At 43.6% G+C, this 19,875-nt stretch overlaps 1 protein-coding gene across 1 annotated transcript in view; it reads left to right on the top strand.

The window, feature by feature from the left end:
* The first annotated feature begins 732 nt into the window (after window positions 1–732).
* SLC22A3 (solute carrier family 22 member 3) overlaps window positions 733–19,875 on the top strand; it is a 494,822-nt gene continuing 475,679 nt past the window's right edge. Inside the window, exon 1 of the mRNA XM_077486672.1 lies at window positions 733–1,619. Within this exon, the coding sequence (XP_077342798.1) occupies window positions 1,203–1,619 (417 nt within the window). The 5' untranslated portion in view covers window positions 733–1,202. The remainder of the gene's footprint in view (window positions 1,620–19,875) is intronic.

Below are 19,875 nucleotides of genomic sequence, written 5' to 3'. Positions count from 1 at the left end.
TAGACCTTAGTGTACATCCCTGTATACAGGCAGCAGTATACAGCCCTCAGTGTACAAACTTCGGAGTACAGGCAGCAGTGTAAAGCCCACAGTGTACAGTCCTCAGCAGAGACCTCAGTGTACAGCCCTCAGTGTAAATCCCTGTGTACAGGCAGCAGCGTACAGAGCTCAGTGTACAGACCTGAGTACAGGCAGCAGTGTATAGACCTCAGTGTACATCTTTGTGTACAGCCCTCAGTGTACAGCCCTCAGTAGAGACCTCAGTGTACAGACAGCAGTGTACAGCCCTTAGTAGAGACCTCAGTGTACAGCCCTCGGTAGAGACCTCAGTGTACAACCCTCGGTGTACAGAGACAGCAGTGTACAGCCCTCGTTAGAGACCTCAGTGTACAGACAGCAGTATACAGCCCTCGGTACAGAAACAGCAGTGTACAGACCTCAGTGTACAGAGACAGCAGTGTACAGCCCTCAGTGTACAGAGACAGCAGTGTACAGCCCTCAGTGTACAGAGACAGCAGTGTACAGACCTCAGTGTACAGAGACAGCAGTGTACAGCCCTCAGTGTACAGAGACAGCAGTGTACAGCCCTCAGTGTACAGAGACAGCAGTGTACAGCCCTCAGTGTACAGAGACAGCAGTGTACAGACCTCAGTGTACAGAGACAGCAGTGTACAGACCTCAGTGTACAGAGACAGCAGTGTACAGACCTCAGTGTACAGAGACAGCAGTGTACAGACCTCAGTGTACAGAGACAGCAGTGTACAGACCTCGGTAGAGCCCTCAGTGTACAGACAGCAGTATACAGCCCTCGGTACAGAAACAGCAGTGTACAGCCCTCAGTGTACAGAGACAGCAGTGTACAGCCCTCAGTGTACAGAGACAGCAGTGTACAGACCTCGGTAGAGCCCTCAGTGTACAGCCAGCAGTGTACAGCCCTCGGTAGAGACCTCAGTGTTCACACAGCTGCCACTAGCCGGCCCTCTTGTCTCTCTCTGGGCACACGTAGTATTTGGCAGCTCCCCCCTCAGTCTGATCCGTTAGACACACAGAGGAAAGCAGCACTGAGCTCAGAGCTGGTGAAGAGGAAGCATAAAGTTTAGTGCGGAGTGTCCGCTCTGTATATGAACTTCTCCTGAGGAAGACATCACGTCTACCGCCAGCTCAGGCTCTGAGGTAACCCTCTCCTCTCCTCACCTCACATCATGCCAACCTTCGATGAAGTTCTACAGGAGGCCGGGGAGTTCGGCCGCTACCAGAAGAGGGTATTCATTCTTCTGTGTATGACCGGCATCACGTTCGCCTTCTCCTTCGTCGGTATCGTGTTCCTCGGACAGATGCCAGAGAGACATTGGTGCCGGAGCTCTGAGGTGGAACAGATAAGTAAGAACTGCAGCTGGAGTCCTGAGGAGGAGAGGAACTTCACAGTGCCCAGAGTCCCCGGCCACAGAGAGCAGTACATGTGTTATATGTATGACATAGACTGGAAGAATGGCACCTCAGAGCACAGCTGTACCGACCCTATGTATTCCTTCACCAACCACAGCCTGGACCAGCTGCCAGTCACACAGTGCCAGGAGGGCTGGGTGTATGAGCAGAACAGGACCACCATCATCAGTCAGGTACTGGGCCAGCTCATGGCTTTTGGGTGCTTTTAGGCGTGTTTCTGATGGCTTTTATTGGGTTTTTATGAGAAGTGTTAATGTTACTAGGAGAGCAGGAAAATGCTCCAACAAATGCTTGTACGTGTGTTTTTCATGTCATTTTCTATTGGAGCCTATGGAGCTGGAAAGGCACTGTGTGAACTGCATTGATGTGAACTGGACCCTTAGGCTGGGTTCACATTAGTGCAATGCCAGACATCGCATGTGATTCACACCGAATTACTGTGCACATCACATGCAATGTCTGTGCAATGCGAATTTCAGTCATACAGACTGTATGTGTTCTATTCACATCACATTAGTACCAAACTCGTGCGGGACCCTTTTCTTGGTCCTCATCGGAATTTAAACAGCCCTGCGATCCGATTCTGCAAATCACCCTGCATTTTGCAAACTGATTGTGGGGCGCCCTAAAGCCCCATACACACTATCAGATTTTCTGATGATTTTTTTTTTTCCCTTCAGATTTGCCAAAACCATGTAGTGCAAGGGCCTGCTTGATTGCATACAAACTGAAACGCCTAAGGTTTGACCTCATATTATATGGTTTTAGTAAATCTGAAGGAACACAAATCAGCAGAAAATCTGATAGTGTGGGGCTTTAACCTCCCTGGCGGTATTCCCAAGTCTGGCTCGGGGTGAGATTTAATTACCATAAGCGGTATTCCCGAGCCAGACTCGGGATCGCATCGCTGGATCCATGTAGGGGGTTACTTACCTTGTCCCCTGGATCCAGCGATGTCTCCCCGCTGTGATCAGCGAGCCGCCGTGTCTCGCTCAATCTGTGACAGCGCAGAGCTCCGTTCCCTGCAAACGCTGCGCCGCATGGGAACGGAGTTCCGCACCAAATTCAAAAAGTAAAAAAGACACAGTATAGATACAGTATACTGTAATCTTACAGTACTGTATCAAATAATTACACATCCCCTTTGTCCCTAGTGGTTTCTCCATTGTCCTGCATCCAGTGTTATATTATAAATATTCTTCTTTATGCGAGGGAAACTGGAGATTGTCCATAGCAACCAAAAAATTTCCATTTACATCAAAAGTGGTTATAGACCAGCTAGAAAACAGCGATAATAAATTAGAATCACTTGCAGAATTGAGCGATAGTAACTTGTGGGGAAATTCATCATCAAACACTAAAAGTAATGACCGTGACAATTCCGCAACTCAGCATATTTCAGCGTTTTTGATTTGATTACATTATTGAATAATTTTTATTATTATATTATTTGTTATAATTATTTATAGTTATTTATTATATATTAATTTATGATTTCATATTTCAAATTTTATCATAGACAGGATGTCTATTAGGCTTTTCTTTGGATGGATTTAAGTGAATTATTTCTAAGAATTACAGGCCTACAATATAAAACGCCAGATTTCCATGTAAAATAATGATACCACTTTCAGCACCTAAAATCTGAAATAATCGTACCGCCAGGGAGGTTAAAGTGGTTGTAAACCCACAATAAAAGAAGGAAAAAAGAAAAACGAAGGCATAATGAGCTATTATGCATACTGTAGCTTACTAGCACATTATAAAATACTCACCTTAGATCAAAGCCCCTGTAGCGTCCCCGTACATAGATCCAGCCGGCAGCATCGCTCCCATACATACATATGTGCTATTGCTTCAGTGTGCATTTCCCGATGACGTCGGAACATGCAGATAACAGTGGATATCTCCTAAACCGTGCAGGTTTAGAAGATATCCGGGATAGCTACAGGTAAGCCTTTATTATAGGCTTACCTGTAGTCAAAAGTGGTTGTAAAGGGTTTACAACCACTTTAACTTAACATACACTCTGCAGTCAATTTGCATGAACAGGGTTGCGATTTAGATGCGGTGCAAATTCACAGCAAACTCGCTGTGAATTTGCGCCGCATCTAGGCTCGGTTCACACTGGTGCGATGCGGAAAACCATGCAAATCCAGTGCGGGTTCCCACATTGCATCTGACTAGCAGGGAGTTCACTCTGCCCTCTGCATACGATGCGGGTGTCAATACAAAGTTAATGACACCACAGATTGGTTCGCATATCGCAGTGAGAACTGTAACTTTGGACAGGAATCAGATCGCATGGGTGTGAACACCCATGCAATCTGATTCTAGTACAGATAAAAAAATAAATAAAAAAAAAAAGGGTCCTGCACAAGCTTGGTCCGAATGCAATGCAAATTCAGCCATACTTTTTTTATGGCTGAATTTGCATCGCACAGACATCACATGTGATCTGCACAGCAATGCAGTGTGAACCGGCCCATAGGGTGCCATGGATTGTAGTGCATTTCTGTGAATCTTGAAACACATTAAAAATCCCCCGTTCACATCAGCGTTCTTCGACAGGTCAAATCACATGTCAAATCGCAACCTATTACCAGCAATAGGAGCGTCCCAATTGGTGCAACGCCGACTTTGTGATGCCACACCTTTTTGCAAAAGTAGTCCCTGCACTGCTTTTGGCGACTTCGGGGGCGATTTCAATAGACATCTGTGCATGAACCAGCACATGCGACTTTGAAATTGTGCGAGTTCACTATTTAAAAGCCGTGTTCGGTGTGAATAAGGGCTAAGGCGAAGTCCTGGTTCACACTTGTGCAATACCGGAACCAGCGGGATTCCAGTGGCAGCTCACACTGCTCTCTGTAAACCTCTGCGGGTGTCAATGTAAAGTTAATGACACCCCCAAATCAGTTCACAGATCGCAGTGTGAACTGTGAAATCGGACAGGAATTGCATGCAATCCAATTTCAGTGCGCATCAAAAAACGGGTCCTGCACCATTTTGGTGCCAATTCACATCGCATGTGATGTGCACAGCAATGCAGTGTGAATCACATGTAATGTCTGGCATTGCATTTGTGTGAAGCCAGCCTAAAAACCGCATAGTTGTGAACCTAGCCTGAGGAAGCATTGTATACAGTGTGTGTATGTATTTGTATATAAACAAATCCATGTCTCCGAACACTGATTCACAGGCATCGGACACTGCTGAACTCATTAGTGAGGATCTTTTCAAATGCAGCTAAAAGAACATGTGAGCTGGAGCTGTGCAAATCCGTCTGGTTCTTGGCTGCAGAATACTGTAGCTGGGAAGAGGTCATGTCAATGTGCTTGAAGTGGACAGAAATTGAGTTTTCTTTTTAAATTGCTTCCTTTATTGAAATATGAAAGCCTATTCTAGAGATGGTGTCTCTCTACCTGTATTCTATGTTTACTTGCTCTTGTTTCCACCAAACTCCCAGTGTTCAGGTATGCTCAGCAGGCTGGGGGTTTTAGGGCTATTTCACAACACATTACGGCACATGAAAGCTATGTTTGTGCATTTCCCACACCACTTGTGGTCTGTTGCCTGCACTAGATCACATGTGATCTGGTTGCTGTGTGTTTTATAAAGTAGAGCAAGCACTACTTTTGGTGTGGTCCAGTGCAATTTGAGCCCATTCAAATGAATGGGCTGGAAAAAAAAAATCAATCATTTAAAAAAAAAAAAAAAAAAATCGGATTTTATTTTTTTAAATAGATTTTCTTAGATTATCAAAATGTATTTTAATAAAATGATTTTGGGGTAAAAATCTATCTAAAAGTAGTTTTCTATTTAAGATACATTTATAATTCTGCAATATTTACATTTTTGGTAAATGCATTCAGTGAATCCAAGCTCTGCAATGTGAGAGGCATTGATGCATCCTCACAATGTCACAGTAACAATGAGATAAAAGAAAGTTCAGGAATACTCATTTAACCCATTGTTTTGCAAATCTATGTACACAGCAAACTGTATGATTGAATCAGTTCTGAATCGTATCACACTGCACCCGAGTCGCATGGGAACATAGCGCCCTAGGAGATCATTCACTGCTAGCCTAGTCTGCTGCAGTGCATTAAATGCATTTATTTGAATTCAATCTCCTTTCACATTGCAGGAAAGGGGTGGTAAAAACAGGTGACCGTTCTGTGTTTTGTAATGCCTACCATGGTAGCTGGAGAGGGTATTACACATGCTGCAGCTATGATGCTGTGCTCCTGGCCCATGCTAATTTTAAATAGGCATGCCGAGTTAAGAGGTGACACCATATAACCCTTGCCTGTTGAGGTCAGTGGGATCACACTGGTATTTCAATACAAAATCTCCTTGGATTGAGAGGGGAAAAAGGCATTTAGGAGGCAGTAGGATCACCTCCCGAATGCCTGGAAGCTGCTGCTCTCCTACTTCATGAAAAGGATAAGCTTGCATTTCAGGAAAAAATAACGCACATATTTTTGCAGAGAAAATGTACTATTTACTTATTTTTTTCTACAGGAGGCTGCAAAGCATTGCACCTGCAATTAGTAGATTGTGAATGCTCTGTAAGGCCCCTTTCACACGGGACGGATCAGTAATTATCCGCCCCGTGATGATCTGCTTGCTCAGCGGGGATCGCTCCGTTGTCTCCGCTGAGCCGGCGGCGGACAGGGCGGTCTCCGCACACTGTGCAGGTACTGCCCTGTCAGCTTTCCACTCTCCTCTATGGGGGATCGGATGAGCACGGACCGTCTGCCCGTGTTCATCCGATCCGCTCTGCAGACTGATAGAAAAATAGGATTTTCCTCCGTCTGCAGAATCGGACAGTAGCGGAGGCGGACTATATCGGGTGTCTGCGGATGTTCATCCGCAGACACCCGCTATCCCATAGGGATGAATGTATGCCCGTATTTCATCCACAAACGGATGGAGGAAATACGGACATATCGTCCGCATGTGTGAAAGGGGCCTTAGGCTCCTGCAGACTTGTCCTCCAGCTTTCTGTCTATAAGCTGTACGCAGTGTACAGGCTTTCAGTTAGAAAGCTGGAGGAAGAGTGAACAGACACTGGGTGCTCTAATCAGCACAGTGATAGTCCATTGAGAACTACAAGCCATCTGCAGTGGATGGGGTGGTAGTTTATTCATTCACAGATCCCTGTGAATGAATGATGTGCCTCTGCTGGAAGCAACCACACAGCACTGCCAGTTTTGAATGGAACAGTGGCTGTGGGGGAGAGACTCTGCCTGCTGTCTTAGGGTTGGTGCTGGTACATGTTACACCCTAAATACAGGTGTAATATGTTCCAAAGGTTAACTCTGATCATGTCAAAAGTACCTAATGCACAACATTGAACCCCAAATAATCATGCATGCAGTATTTTTTCAGCGGTGCATTGCGCCACTGCAACCCAGGTATGTTTCCGGAATGACAGTACAGCATTATACCAATACACATTATTGCAGCATAGGGGGGGAAAACACCACGCTATGTTAGAGTAAAGATGGGAAACAGCTGCTAACACTCTAAACAAACAAAGCCCAAAAATATAAACAGCAAAATAGTTTAGCGCTAATTTAAATAATGATATATTCACGAAAGAAAAATATCCGAGTATAAACAATCGTAAATACTAAAAAAACAGGAAATGAAGTCCTCTATGATGTGATTAGTACACATGAAGTAAGAGACACGTGAAAAAAATATTAATAAATAATGTCCGGGTGGGAATAATCATGAATAAAAAAACAGAGAATAAAGTCCTCTATAATGTGACTAATACACGTGAAGTGAAGTAAGAGACATTCTTCAGATATAATGGACGTTTCACTAATCAGATGTAGCAAGGTGTATCAGCTTGTCTGGAGTAATCTAGAAAGTAGATGGAATACTCTTACCAGATGGGGTGGACTCCCAGTCTTACGACAGTAGAGTCAGGAACGCTTGAGGTCTACACATGAGACCAGATGGTGGATTGGAAGTGGTCAAACCGGATACCCAGAAGACTCCAAATGGTGGAACGGCTGTGGCAGGCGTCTTTCAGGAGATCCCTCAAGATGTCCGGATCAGATGTGGCCCATAAAAGCAATGTGGGGTACTAGATGCAAGCCCGACGCGTTTCGACAAAGAGTGTCTTCAACAGGGGCATTATGCCCCTGTTGAAGACACTCTTTGTCGAAACGCGTCGGGCTTGCATCTAGTACCCCACATTGCTTTTATTATTTCAATCGTTTTTGTGATGTCCGGATCAGATGTGGCCCATTTAGATTTCGGACCCCGAATGTAGAGGGGGTTTGACAAGGATGGTAATGAAGAAAAAAGAAAGCTCCAAATGGTGCAGGTCAAAAAATTTTTCCATGAGGTATTTATTAAAAAGTCATAAAAAAGGACATGAATTATGACAGGTGATCACAAAAACGATAGAAATAATAAAAGCAATGTGGGGTACTAGATGCAAGCCCGACGCGTCAGGCTTGCATCTAGTACCCCACATTGCTTTTATGGGCCACATCTGATCCGGACATCTTGAGGGATCTCCTGAAAGACGCCTGCCACAGCCGTTCCACCATTTGGAGTCTTCTGGGTATCCGGTTTGACCACTTCCAATCCACCATCTGGTCTCATGTGTAGACCTCAAGCGTTCCTGACTCTACTGTCGTAAGACTGGGAGTCCACCCCATCTGGTAAGAGTATTCCATCTACTTTCTAGATTACTCCAGACAAGCTGATACACCTTGCTACATCTGATTAGTGAAACGTCCATTATATCTGAAGAATGTCTCTTACTTCACTTCACGTGTATTAGTCACATTATAGAGGACTTTATTCTCTGTTTTTTTATTCATGATTATTCCCACCCGGACATTATTTATTAATATTTTTTTCACGTGTCTCTTACTTCATGTGTACTAATCACATCATAGAGGACTTCATTTCCTGTTTTTTTAGTATTTACGATTGTTTACACTCGGATATTTTTCTCTTGTGAATATATCATTATTTAAATATATCATTATTTCTGCACAGATGTCAATGGAAATCGCAGCCCGAAATCGCAAAAAGTAGTACAGAACCTACTTTTTGAAATCGGTGCAGCACCGCATATGTGGTGTCGCACTGATTAGGACGGTGCAATTGCTGCCGCTTTGACATGTTAAAACACTTCAGTTTGAACCATGGCTAAAGGACACCAGACCTGCAATTGTGTGTGTGATGGGCCTCAATGCAAAATATTTAAGGGGCCCTTTGTCTCACCAATCTTTAGTCCCAAAATAAATTCATGTGGAGATGCAGGATACTCAATTGCTTTCTTAACACTTGTATACAGGTTCTCATAAATAGTTCATGGTCTGCTTTGACTACGCCCTTAAATTACAAAATAAATTCATATGTCCATGGTCTTGGCTATCCTGAAAATCTGACCTGCAGTACTTGTGGAGTAAAGAGTGGAAGGGGAAACATGGTACTGCCATCTAAAGATCTTTTACAGTATATGATATAAAGTAATATATCTGTTGAGCTTTATGCGTTTTGGTACTAAATACTATTATTGTATAAGTGCTGTATGTCTAGTGGTTTCTACCAAGTTTAACCCTTATGCCGCTAACACGACCGGACATTCCGGCAGACTAGGTCTGACGGAATCAGTCCGTCTGACATTCTGATCATGTGTGGGCTAATCCAGTGTTTCTCAACTCCGGTCCTCAAGGCTCCCCAACAGGTCAGGTTTTCAGGATTTCCCTCAGATGAAACAGCTGTGGTAATTACTAAGGCAGTGAAACTGATCAAATCACCTGTGCAAAATAATGGAAATCCTGAAAACATGACCTGTTGAGGCGCCTTGAGGACTGGAGTTGAGCAACACTGGGCTAATCCAATTGTTTTTCATTTAAAAAATCTGACGGACCTAGAAATAGAACCTGCTCAAATCTGGGCGACGGACTCAATCCCTATTGGGAAAACCGTTCGTCTGTATGCTGGTCCAAATACGCTGCAAGGGAAGCTATTGGCTACTGGCTATTGAACTTCCTTTTTTAGTCTCGTCTTATGTCATCACATTCAAAACGAACGTACTTTCGAACAGACTTAGTCCGTCGGGATGACCGTCTTACTTTTTCTGCCGAAAAGTCTGGTCGTGTGTACGTGGTATAAGGCATATATACCAAGTAGAGATGCTTTCCTGGGATTACGCTGGACATGACACTTAGAACTAAAATTTCATTTTTTACATATTTTTTTTATTTTGGATGAGGGAGGGTTGTAACACCTGTCAGATTTTTTTTTTTCCACATCTGTGCTCCATTATGGAGATTTTCCTTCTCTTCCTGTCCTATAGCCACAACAGGAAGTGAGAGGAAATCCCTCCACAGTGAGGGAGTCCCTGGTTGTCACCTGGGTCACCAAAACTATTGTCCCATTAGAAGGTATACCCTCTCTTTACTTTCACTTGATGATGGTAAATGGACAAATGGATAGGGTGAATCTACCTAATAAGTGCACAGACAATAATAAAAGTCAAATCCCTCTTCACTCTATCCAAAACTAAAAAAAAGTTATATATACGATTTTGTCAAAAGTATTGGTACACCTGCCTTTACACGCACATGAACTTTAATGGAATCCCAGTGTTGGTCCATAGGTTTCAATATTGAGTTGGCCCACCTTGAACAGCTTCAACTCTTCTGGGAATGTTGTCCACAAGGTTTAGGAGTGTGACTATGGGAATGTTTAACCATTCTTCTGGAAGCTCATTTGTGCGGTCAGGCACTGATGTTGGATAAGAAGGCCTAGCTCACAATCTCTGCTTTAATTCATCTCAAAGGTGTACTATCGGGTTAAGGTCATGACTCTGTGCAGGCCAGTCAAGTTCCTGCACCCCAAATTCGCTCATCCATGTCTTTATGGACCTTGCTTTGTGCACTGGTGTGCAGTCATGTTGGAACAGGAAGTGGCCATCCCCAAACTGTTCCCACAAAGTTGGGAGCATGAAATTGCCCAAAATCTCTTGGTATGCTGATGTCTTAAGCGTTCCCTTAACTGGAACTAAGGGGCTAAACCCAACCCCTGAAAAACAACCCACGCCATAATCCTCCCTCCACCAAATGAGGGACTTGAAAAGAGGAGGATCAGGGCTGCACTGTGCAAAACATTTACACAGAGCAGGTATAACGTATAACGTGTTTTCTGACCATAGGTGCCCCTGTGCTCCTTCATCCAGAATTGGGGCACTGTAATTGAGGAGGTGTTACTTGCCAGATAACCAGGTAAAACCAGAGGGGGGAAGCCTAATAAAACCAATTGCCGCTACATCAAAGGATTGGTAAGCTACAATATATTATGTTCTTCCTGTTAATTCCACTTTAAACTGGAACACCCAACTTGTTTTGGACAATTCATTCCCTTCCTGTATGGTCACTAGAAAAGAAGTGAGGTAATCCTTCCAATGGGACAGACAACAATGAAACACTTTGGTAGGTGAAGGGTTATCACCTCTGTCAGGTTTCTGTTCTCCATTGGGATTGGGACAGAAAAAATATCAACAGGACAGATAATTCTTTCTCCTGTTACCAAAACGAATACAATTTGGCTGGTGTTCTGCTATAAAGTGTATATTTTGTGATTATTATAATTTTTGTATTGTATGGCACTGTTGTGACATATTTATAATGAAATATGCTATACTGATAAACTGATAAGGAAAGTGGAGATACAAAAGACCTCTTCTATCTTGGGGATAAACTGTTGTGTTGCACCTTTTGATATTATTCTGTGACAATCTGTCTTTGTCCCGCTGGAACTGATATTTGATACATTTCCATGCCTATCCCAACTTCTCCAAATAGCTTATTAAACTCGGCAACTTCAAAGGAGAGATTATTGTGACAGTTTTGTTGGAGTTGTGACAGATTCATATATATCGCCACTTCTTGTAGTAACCATGAGACAGATTTCTGAGTATCTATTGCGCCCTTTATGAATTCCTGGGATTATGTGTTTGGCTTAGGCCGGGTACACACTATTGCGAATTGGATGCAAAATATCCTCATCCAATTCGCAATAGCAGGCAAATGTGACAGGCTCTCTATGGAGCCAGTTCACATATCTCCAGTGTGAATTTGCACAGGTACCCTTTGTGTCTTTTGGTCCTGTTCGGGTCCAAATTCAGCCCTGGACCTGAAACAGTGAACCAGGACGCACAGGACCCCTGCTGGTAGCCACATTGGGATCCAGTGTGAAACGAGCCTTAGATTTTAACAATTTTGGATCTGGTTGTAAAGGATGGGTTCACCTTTTGCACATTGTTCCCTATCTGGATGACCTACTACTATTTGCAGAGTGCAGGGATCAAGTATCAGCCAATTTGCAGGTAACGCAGAGTCACCTAAACAAGCTAGGCTGGCTTCTAAATCAACAAAAATCAAATATGATCCCAGCCCAGCAAGTGAGATTTCTGGGCTACGATATAGATTCAATACAGCAGAAAATTTTCCTTCCAGAGGAAAAGATTTAAAAAATTCAGGTAGCCGTGAATTTAGTCCACTCCAATGTGGAGGTATCTGTGCAGGTAGCTATGTCGGTTCTAGGATTATTCACGGCTTCAATTCCAAGGCTGCAATGAGCCAGACTTCATGCCTGCCCTCTCCAAACATACTCCAGAGGTGGTCTCATCAGGAACCACTGGAGAAGATCATGATTGCCACAAGGGTAAGGAGGTCCTTATGATGGTGGAAGGACCTGTCAAGGCTGGGCTCAGCCTTTCCTTCTAAAAGCTGGCCACTCAGCTGTTGGCTAATTGCCAGCTCTTTTCTCTCCACAGTGACTCACCTGTTGATGATATGATGCTCGTCAGTTCTGCCTACTTAAGCCATCCAGCCCAGGTGGTCTTTGCCTTCACCTTGGTCACATCTCTGGAGATGCTCGCCTGTGTTCCTGTTAAAGACTTGCTTGGCTGACATTCCTACTGGCTCTAGATCCTGCTTGCTGTTCCACTACGCTCATCTCTGGCTCCCTGTAATTTTGGCTTATCTGACTATCCGTTCCGGTTCCTGAACTCTGGCTATGTTTTTTTTTTTTTTTTTATAAATTCTTTTTATTTGTTTTAAAAGAAAAAAGTACAGAACATAGCCTTGGGGCATTCCCCGGCTCAAACAATACAACACAACAGGTAAGGCAAAACACCTAAAAACTATCAGCCTAACCCAAAGAACATACAACAACCAAACCCCATAGCTTGCTGCTAAAATTGACAGGAGTAATGTAAGTCCCAGTAATTAACATTAAGCGTAGTGATGAACTATAGGCAGACTACCAACAGAGATCTACAAGTGGGCGTCAACCGGATACTCAGGCATCTCAAACGCTACCCTAGAGAGAGCTTACCAGAGGAGTTGTCTACTGGATAGATTAGGTTGATAACCCAACAGGGCTGTCCCGCTCCCCAATCGTTGTCTCAGACTCCAACCAGATATTCCAAACCTTCTGAAACTTCTGAGGGCATCCCCGGATGAAATATGCTTCTTTGTACAGTGGTATTGCAAGGTTAACTAATGATTTCCATGCACTCAGGGTGAGGGTCGCTGTAGGGGCCCTCCACCGGAGCACAACAAGTTTCCTCGCATAGAAGAGTAGCAACCCCAGCAATGTGCGGACTGCCCGCGAGGGAACCAAAGCGTCCACCAACCCAAGCAGACACATCTCCACCGTCTGAGGTACAGGGATCGTTGTCAGCTCAGTAATAAAAGAGAGTATTCTTGACCAATAACGTTGTACCACGGGGCAAGCCCAAATCATATGGATGTACCCCGCCAAATCCGCTCCACAGCGCCAGCACTGTGACGAAAAGTCAGGGTAAATCCTATGAAGTCTACATGGGGTGTAATAAAATGTATGTAGTATTTTAAATTGAATTAGCCGATCTCTTGAGGAAATCAAATGTCTAAAGGGGGAGTCCCAAATGTCCTCCCAGTCCTCCCCATCCAATCCCTGCAGCTCCGCCACCCAAAATTCCCTAAGTTTTTCCAATCCACTATGAACCGAGGGCTGTAAAGCCTTGTATATCATGGACAATGGTTTAAGCAGCGACTCCTGACGTAGAAGCGACTCCATACTAGACTGGTATAAGGTCAGGGGCGAACCACCAAACTGAGTCCCAAACGTATGACGAAGCTGCAGGAACCGGAAGAAGTACACATTGGGCAAGTTAAACCTAGATTTAAGCTGGTCAAATGTCAGCAATGCACCATTCTCACAAACGTGGTGTAGACACCGAACGCCCCTCGACGCCCACACAATCGGATCCGGAATAGAGTAGAATTCAGGTAGGGAGGGATTGAGCCACAATGGAGTATTAGGAGAGAGCACTCAGGGCCCAGTCGGCCAACTCTGGCTATGTTTTGACTACGTTTACTCTGTTTACCTTTTATATTATTATTATTATTAAACAAGTTTTATTTATGCATGGATCAGTTTGCCATGGCGTTAGGCTGGATTCACACCTATGCATTTTTAGTGCTTTTTGCATTTTTCAGTTTTACACTACAGAACGTGTTCCATAGGAAACAATGTTAAATGGACTGTAGTGCAAATATGCAAAAAGCACTAAAACTGCATAGGTGTGAATCCAGCCTTACAAACACTCCTGAGTCACATGGCTCACCTGGAATCTCCCACTGTGACTGCTCCAGTACAACCTGGATTGCAGGCCCCTTCTGCTGCTCCAGTCTCTGTGCAGGCACACGCTTTGAGTATTACCTCTATAAGAGGTATGTCTGGTTCCACTCCGCTTCCCCAGTGATTTTGGGGAGATCCAGTACAATGCAGTCGGTTTCTCAACCAGGGTGAGATATACTTTGAGATGCTGCCCTAGGCGTTTCCCACGGACAGACGCAAAGTAGGTTTCGTTATATCTTTGCTTTCTGACAGAGCCTTGGCCTGGGCAAACCCTCTACGGGAAACGTAAAAAACTGTTGTCTTGAGTTACCCAGAGTTTGTGGCTTCTTTTAAAAGAGTATTTGATGTTCCTGCATGCTCCGCTTCTGCTGCTAAGTGCCTCATGTCCATCAGAGTATGAGAATTGTTGCCGATTACGTCATTGAATTACGTACTCTGGCAGCAGAGGTTGCTTGGAACAATGAGGCCCTCGTGGCTGCTTTTTCTCAGGGTCTCTTGGATACCATAAAGGATGAGATAGCAGCCCGAGATATACCCACTGAGCTGGGGAAAGTTGATCACGTTTGCCATTCTCATTGACTTCAGACTCAGAGAAAGACTTCCGTTTTTAAGGAGCTCTTGCGGAAGCCTCCTGTACATGTATCTCCAAACTTTGCAGTCCCACCCTTGCCTCCCTCACCTTCCAATGCCTCATGGTACCGAGTTGGTCTGTGAAGATAAACCCATGCACTGGGGCTTCATATGTCTCTCTGTGGATGAGAGAACCCTTAGAAGGAGAGAAAGATTGTGCCTTTATTGTGGCCAGGCAGGTCACTTTTTGAAGTCTTGTCCTATCCATCCAGGGAACGCCCGAACCTTGAGGTCCTGTCACGGGCAGACCTTATGTGGCTTTGTTTTGTCCCCAGTTATCCAGAAGGATAACCTCCTGGTTTTGGTTACCTTTTCTTGGGATGAGTCGTCTGTCGAGATACAGGCTCTAATCAACTCTGGGCCTGCAGACCTGTTCTTTGATACTGCCTATGTATCGAAGCACTCAATTCCAATGCAGCTGCATGACACTCTACTTGCCATTGAGGCTCTTGATGGGAGACCTCTACAGCCTGCCCATATGACTCATGAGACTGTTCCGTTGTCCATGGTTGAAGGGAATCTTCACCATGAGATCCAATTCTCTCAATTGTTTGCTTGTTTTCCCAATTAAGGGGGAAAGAGGGGAAGGGAAGGGGAAAGAAAATCGAAATGTCAGCAAGACGAAATGGGGAGGAGCAGACGGTAACTCTATTGCGCAGAGGCAGGAAATATTTACTTCAATGGCGTTAAAGTTTCAGTGTACCCACACTTTTCATATGATCTGCAGAAACGTAGGGCCGAATTTGTGGAAGTTAAACGAAGACTGCAAAAATTTGATGTTGCGAATGCATTGTTAGATCCAGCTAGACTACGTGTGGTAGCATTGGGAGGAACTCAGTATTTTGACACTCCTGCAGGGGTAGTAGCATGGCTGGAAGAAAAAAGGACCAACTGGCGTTGAAGTAAGGGGAAGGGGGAGGGAGTTTGGTTACATTAAGTTGAATTTTTTATTTTTTTTTTAATAATAAAAAAAAAAGATATATATATATATATATATATATATATATATATATATATATATATACTTTTTTTTTTTTTTTTATGTGATTAGAGGTGTTTTTTTTTATATTTATTTATTTTTTCTTACTAAAGTATAACAACGGTAGGGCTGAGAGAGACACATATGAGAATTTAGGTGTAATGACAGTGTGCAGTATGTTTAAAATTCAAATAAAAAAAGTGGAGGGAGGTGGGTGTGAGGGGTGGGGTTGGAGTCGGGGGGGAGGGGAGAGAGTGTGATGAATGAAATAGGGATGGGGATGAGTCGAGTAGGAATGTATGTACTGGTCATGGGAAAAGCCCCCAGGGGTAACCTAGAGAGGTGCAGGGAGGGGGGAGCGAGGACAGTTGAGAAGGGGGGGGGGGGTGGCAGGGTATTAAGGGGGTTGATTAAAGGTATTACGTTGACGGTAGACACAATGGGGGGAAAAAAAGATACATAAGATAAAAGTAAAGATAAAACAATTTAAAACACGAGTGGACGGAAAAGGTAGATTCACTACACAAAATGATAGACAAAAGAACTGGAGCACTATGGTAGACAGATCATATATGGGTGGTTATTAGGTCACAAGAAGGTGTATAGAGAAGTTTTTTATGGGAAATATTACCCCCTCTTGCTTATTCCTCTTTATTAGTTATGGAGGTCAGGGTGTTAAACTTAGGATCTTGGAATGTTTGAGGGATGGGTAGTACTGTTAAGAGGACAGCAGTATTTAATGCTCTGGAGTTACATAAGATAGAGCTTGTTTGCCTGCAGGAGACGCACTTAACAAAATCAACAAAGGTTTTGTTTCGATCCAGAAAATTTCAATATCAATACCACTCTGCAAATACCTCTTATTCAAGGCGAGTAAGTGTATTAGTGAGAAGTGGAGTGATGTTCTCCCGCAGACAGATAAGCTTTGATGAAGAAGGGCGGTACATCTTCCTGCATTGTGTAATAGAGAATAGGGAGTATGTGTTGGCAAATATTTAAATTCCCCCACCGTTTAAGTTAGACGTATTGTATAGATTAATGTAATTCATTCTGGGAAAAACAGGGGTACCAGTAATAGCAGTGGGAGATTTTAATGAGGTAATGAGTAAAAACTTGTATAGCCCCCAGGTATACAGGTACTTGGTAGATCTGAGAGTCAGTTATACCAGCTTTCAGAAGAAGTAGGGCTACTTGATATATGGAGGGTGCGGAACCCAGACTCCCGGCAATATAACTGCTTTTCAAGCTCTTATTCATCCTTCTCTAGAATAGACTTAGTTTTGGGTAATGGGAAAACAGCACAGATAAAAAGAGACATAACATATCAACCGAGAGGGGTCTCAGATCACTCACTGATGGTGGTGACATTGACTTTGGAAGGGAAAAGATCTCCTAGGATATGGAAGATGAGCCTGTTATGGTTTGACCTAATGGAGAATCCAGATGAAGTATACAGCAAGCTAAAAGAGTTTTTGGAATTTAATGAAGGGGGTAACAAGGGGGGTGATGTGGGATGCATTGAAAGCATTCCTTAGGGGTATTCTAATCCAACAGGTGGCACGGATTACAAAGGTATCTAGAGAGTGGAAAAAAGGGATTAGGATGGATTTGGCAAAAGCAGAAAGAGAATATGTATGTGGAAGACCCATCCCCAGAAAAACAAAGAGCCTGGTTAAACAAACAACAGGACTATAGAGTAGCAGTAACTAGGAAAACAGAGAATAAGAGACTCTTCCAGAAACAAGCAGCATTTGGAGAGGGGGAAAGTGTAGGTCGGATGTTTGCTCATCTGGTGAAAACTAACTCTCCCCCCTCTGTGGTCCCCGCGATTATGACATCAAAAGGGAGAAATTTAGTCCCAAGTATCGGAGATCACGGATACATTTAAGGAATATTATGAAGGCCTAAATAGGTCGCGGGGTGCTGCAGAGAGTGGGGAGTTGGATGAATTCTTTAAAAACATTGAAACACCGGTTCTTGTGGAGGGTGATAAAGAGGAAATGGAGGCCGATAACCTTAGAAGAAATTCAGCAAGCAGTGATGGAGATGGCCAATCAGAAGTCCCCAGGGCCTGATGGCCTGCCGGTAGAAACTTATAAACATTATGGGAAGGTATTGCTCCCGGAATTCCTTAAAGTGCTGAAGTGGGCGGAAGTAGAAGGGAAATTACCTATATCGATGACAGAAGCCACAATTATAGTATTACCTAAAGAGGGGAAAGATCCCTTAGATGTTACCTCTTATAGACCAATCTCCCTACTCTGTTCAGATGCTAAAATCCTTGCCAAGGTGATGGCAGCTAGACTAAATAAAATTTGGAAGTCTCTCTGGCCTGGTTATAAACTGGGAAAAATCTGCGCTAATACCGATTGATCACAGTGAGAATCAAACAAGGTTAGGGATACCCCAATTGGAGATTGTGGAAAAATTGAAATATTTAGGAATACATGTAACAAAGGACCCCAATAAGTTTATAAGTAATAACTCTCCTTATTAGATTTAAAAAGAAAGCTAATGTATGGAGACATTTCCCATTATCAGTGGCAGGGAGATGCAACATTAGTAGCCTCCCTGGCAGTATTCCCGAGTCTGGCTCGGGGTGAGATGTAATTACCATAAGCGGTATTTCCGAGCCAGACTCGGGATCGCATCGCTGGATCCATGTAGGGGGTTACTTACCTTGTCCCCTGGATCCAGTGATGTCTCCCCGCTGTGATCAGTGAGCCGCCGCATCTCGCTCGATCTGTGACAGTGCCTAACTCCGTTCCCTGTGAGCACTGCGACGCACGTGGACAGAGTTCGGCACCAAATTCAAAAAATAAACACAGTTTAGATACAGTATACTGTAATCTTACAGATTACAGTACTGTATAAAATAATTACACCTCCCCTTTGTCCCTAGTGGTTTGTCCAGTTTCCTGCATGCAGTTTTATATTATAAATATTCTTCTTTATGCCAGGAAACTGGAGATTGTCCATAGCAACCAAAAAATGTCCGTTTACATCAAAGTAGTTATAGACCAGCTAGAAAACAGCGATAATAACAGCGATAATAAATTAGAATCACTCGCAGAATTGAGCGATAGTAATTTGTGAGGAAATTTGTCATCAAACACTAAAAGTAATGACAGCGACAAATCTGCAACTCAGCATATTTCAGTGTTTTTGATTTGATTACATTATTAAATAATTTTTATTATTATTTGTTATTATTTATAGTTATTTATTTTAGTATATTATATAATGCTGAGAAACCTTGTGACTGCTTTATCCCAGAGAGTCTCCATAGTGCCGTGCTCCAAACTTACCATTCTCCCAAAACTGCTAGCTACCCTGGGAAGAATTGACTTTTGGGCCATTTCCCAACAATTCTGGTGGCCTAGTCTACATGCTAATGTAACCGCCTTCATAGCTGCCTGTTCCGTGTTTACTCAGGAGTAAGACTCCATGACACCTTCCAGTGAGCCTTCTACAACCCATACCCAATGGAGAGAGGCCCTGGACCCACCTGTCGATGGATTTCATTGTAGAGTTACCCAACTCCCAGGGCAACACAATTATCTATATTGTGGTTGACCAGTTTTAAAAAATGTCCCATTGTATTCCACTTAAGAAGTTGCCCACTTCTAAGGAACTGGCTTAAATTTTTGCTCAGGAAATCTTTTGCTTACATGGGCTACCCAAGGTGATTGTCTCGGACAGGGGTAGTCAGTTTGTGTCCCGGTTCTGGCGAGCCTTTTGTGCACAGTTGGGAATTCAGCTTGCTTTCTCCTCTGCGTATCTCCCGCAGTCTAATGGGGTCGCAGAATCAGCCAATCAGTCTTTGGAGCAATTCCTATGTTGCTATATTTATGACCATCATAACAACTGGTCAGACCTCTTACCATGGGAGGCGTTTGCTCACAATAGTGTCTTGAATTCTGCTTCCTGGTTGTCCCTGTTTATGGTGAACTATGGTTTCCAACCATCCATGTTGTCTGACTTGTTTGTTCCACAGAGTATGCCTGCGTTAGAGGAGCTTCTCCGTGGTCTTCGTTCTACTTGGGCACAAGTCCAGGAGGCTTTTAGACATGCTAATGATAGGTGCAGACTCCATTCTGACCGCAGACGCCTGCCTGCATGTCTCCTTATTAAAACCTATG

Source organism: Lithobates pipiens, unplaced genomic scaffold, assembly GCF_037356315.1.
Source record: "Lithobates pipiens isolate NorthernLeopardFrog02 unplaced genomic scaffold, aLitPip1_a1.2 Scaffold_18, whole genome shotgun sequence".
NCBI lineage: Eukaryota > Metazoa > Chordata > Amphibia > Anura > Ranidae > Lithobates > Lithobates pipiens.
Note: the sequence above shows the minus strand (reverse complement) of the source record. Positions and strands in the feature narration are given on the sequence as shown.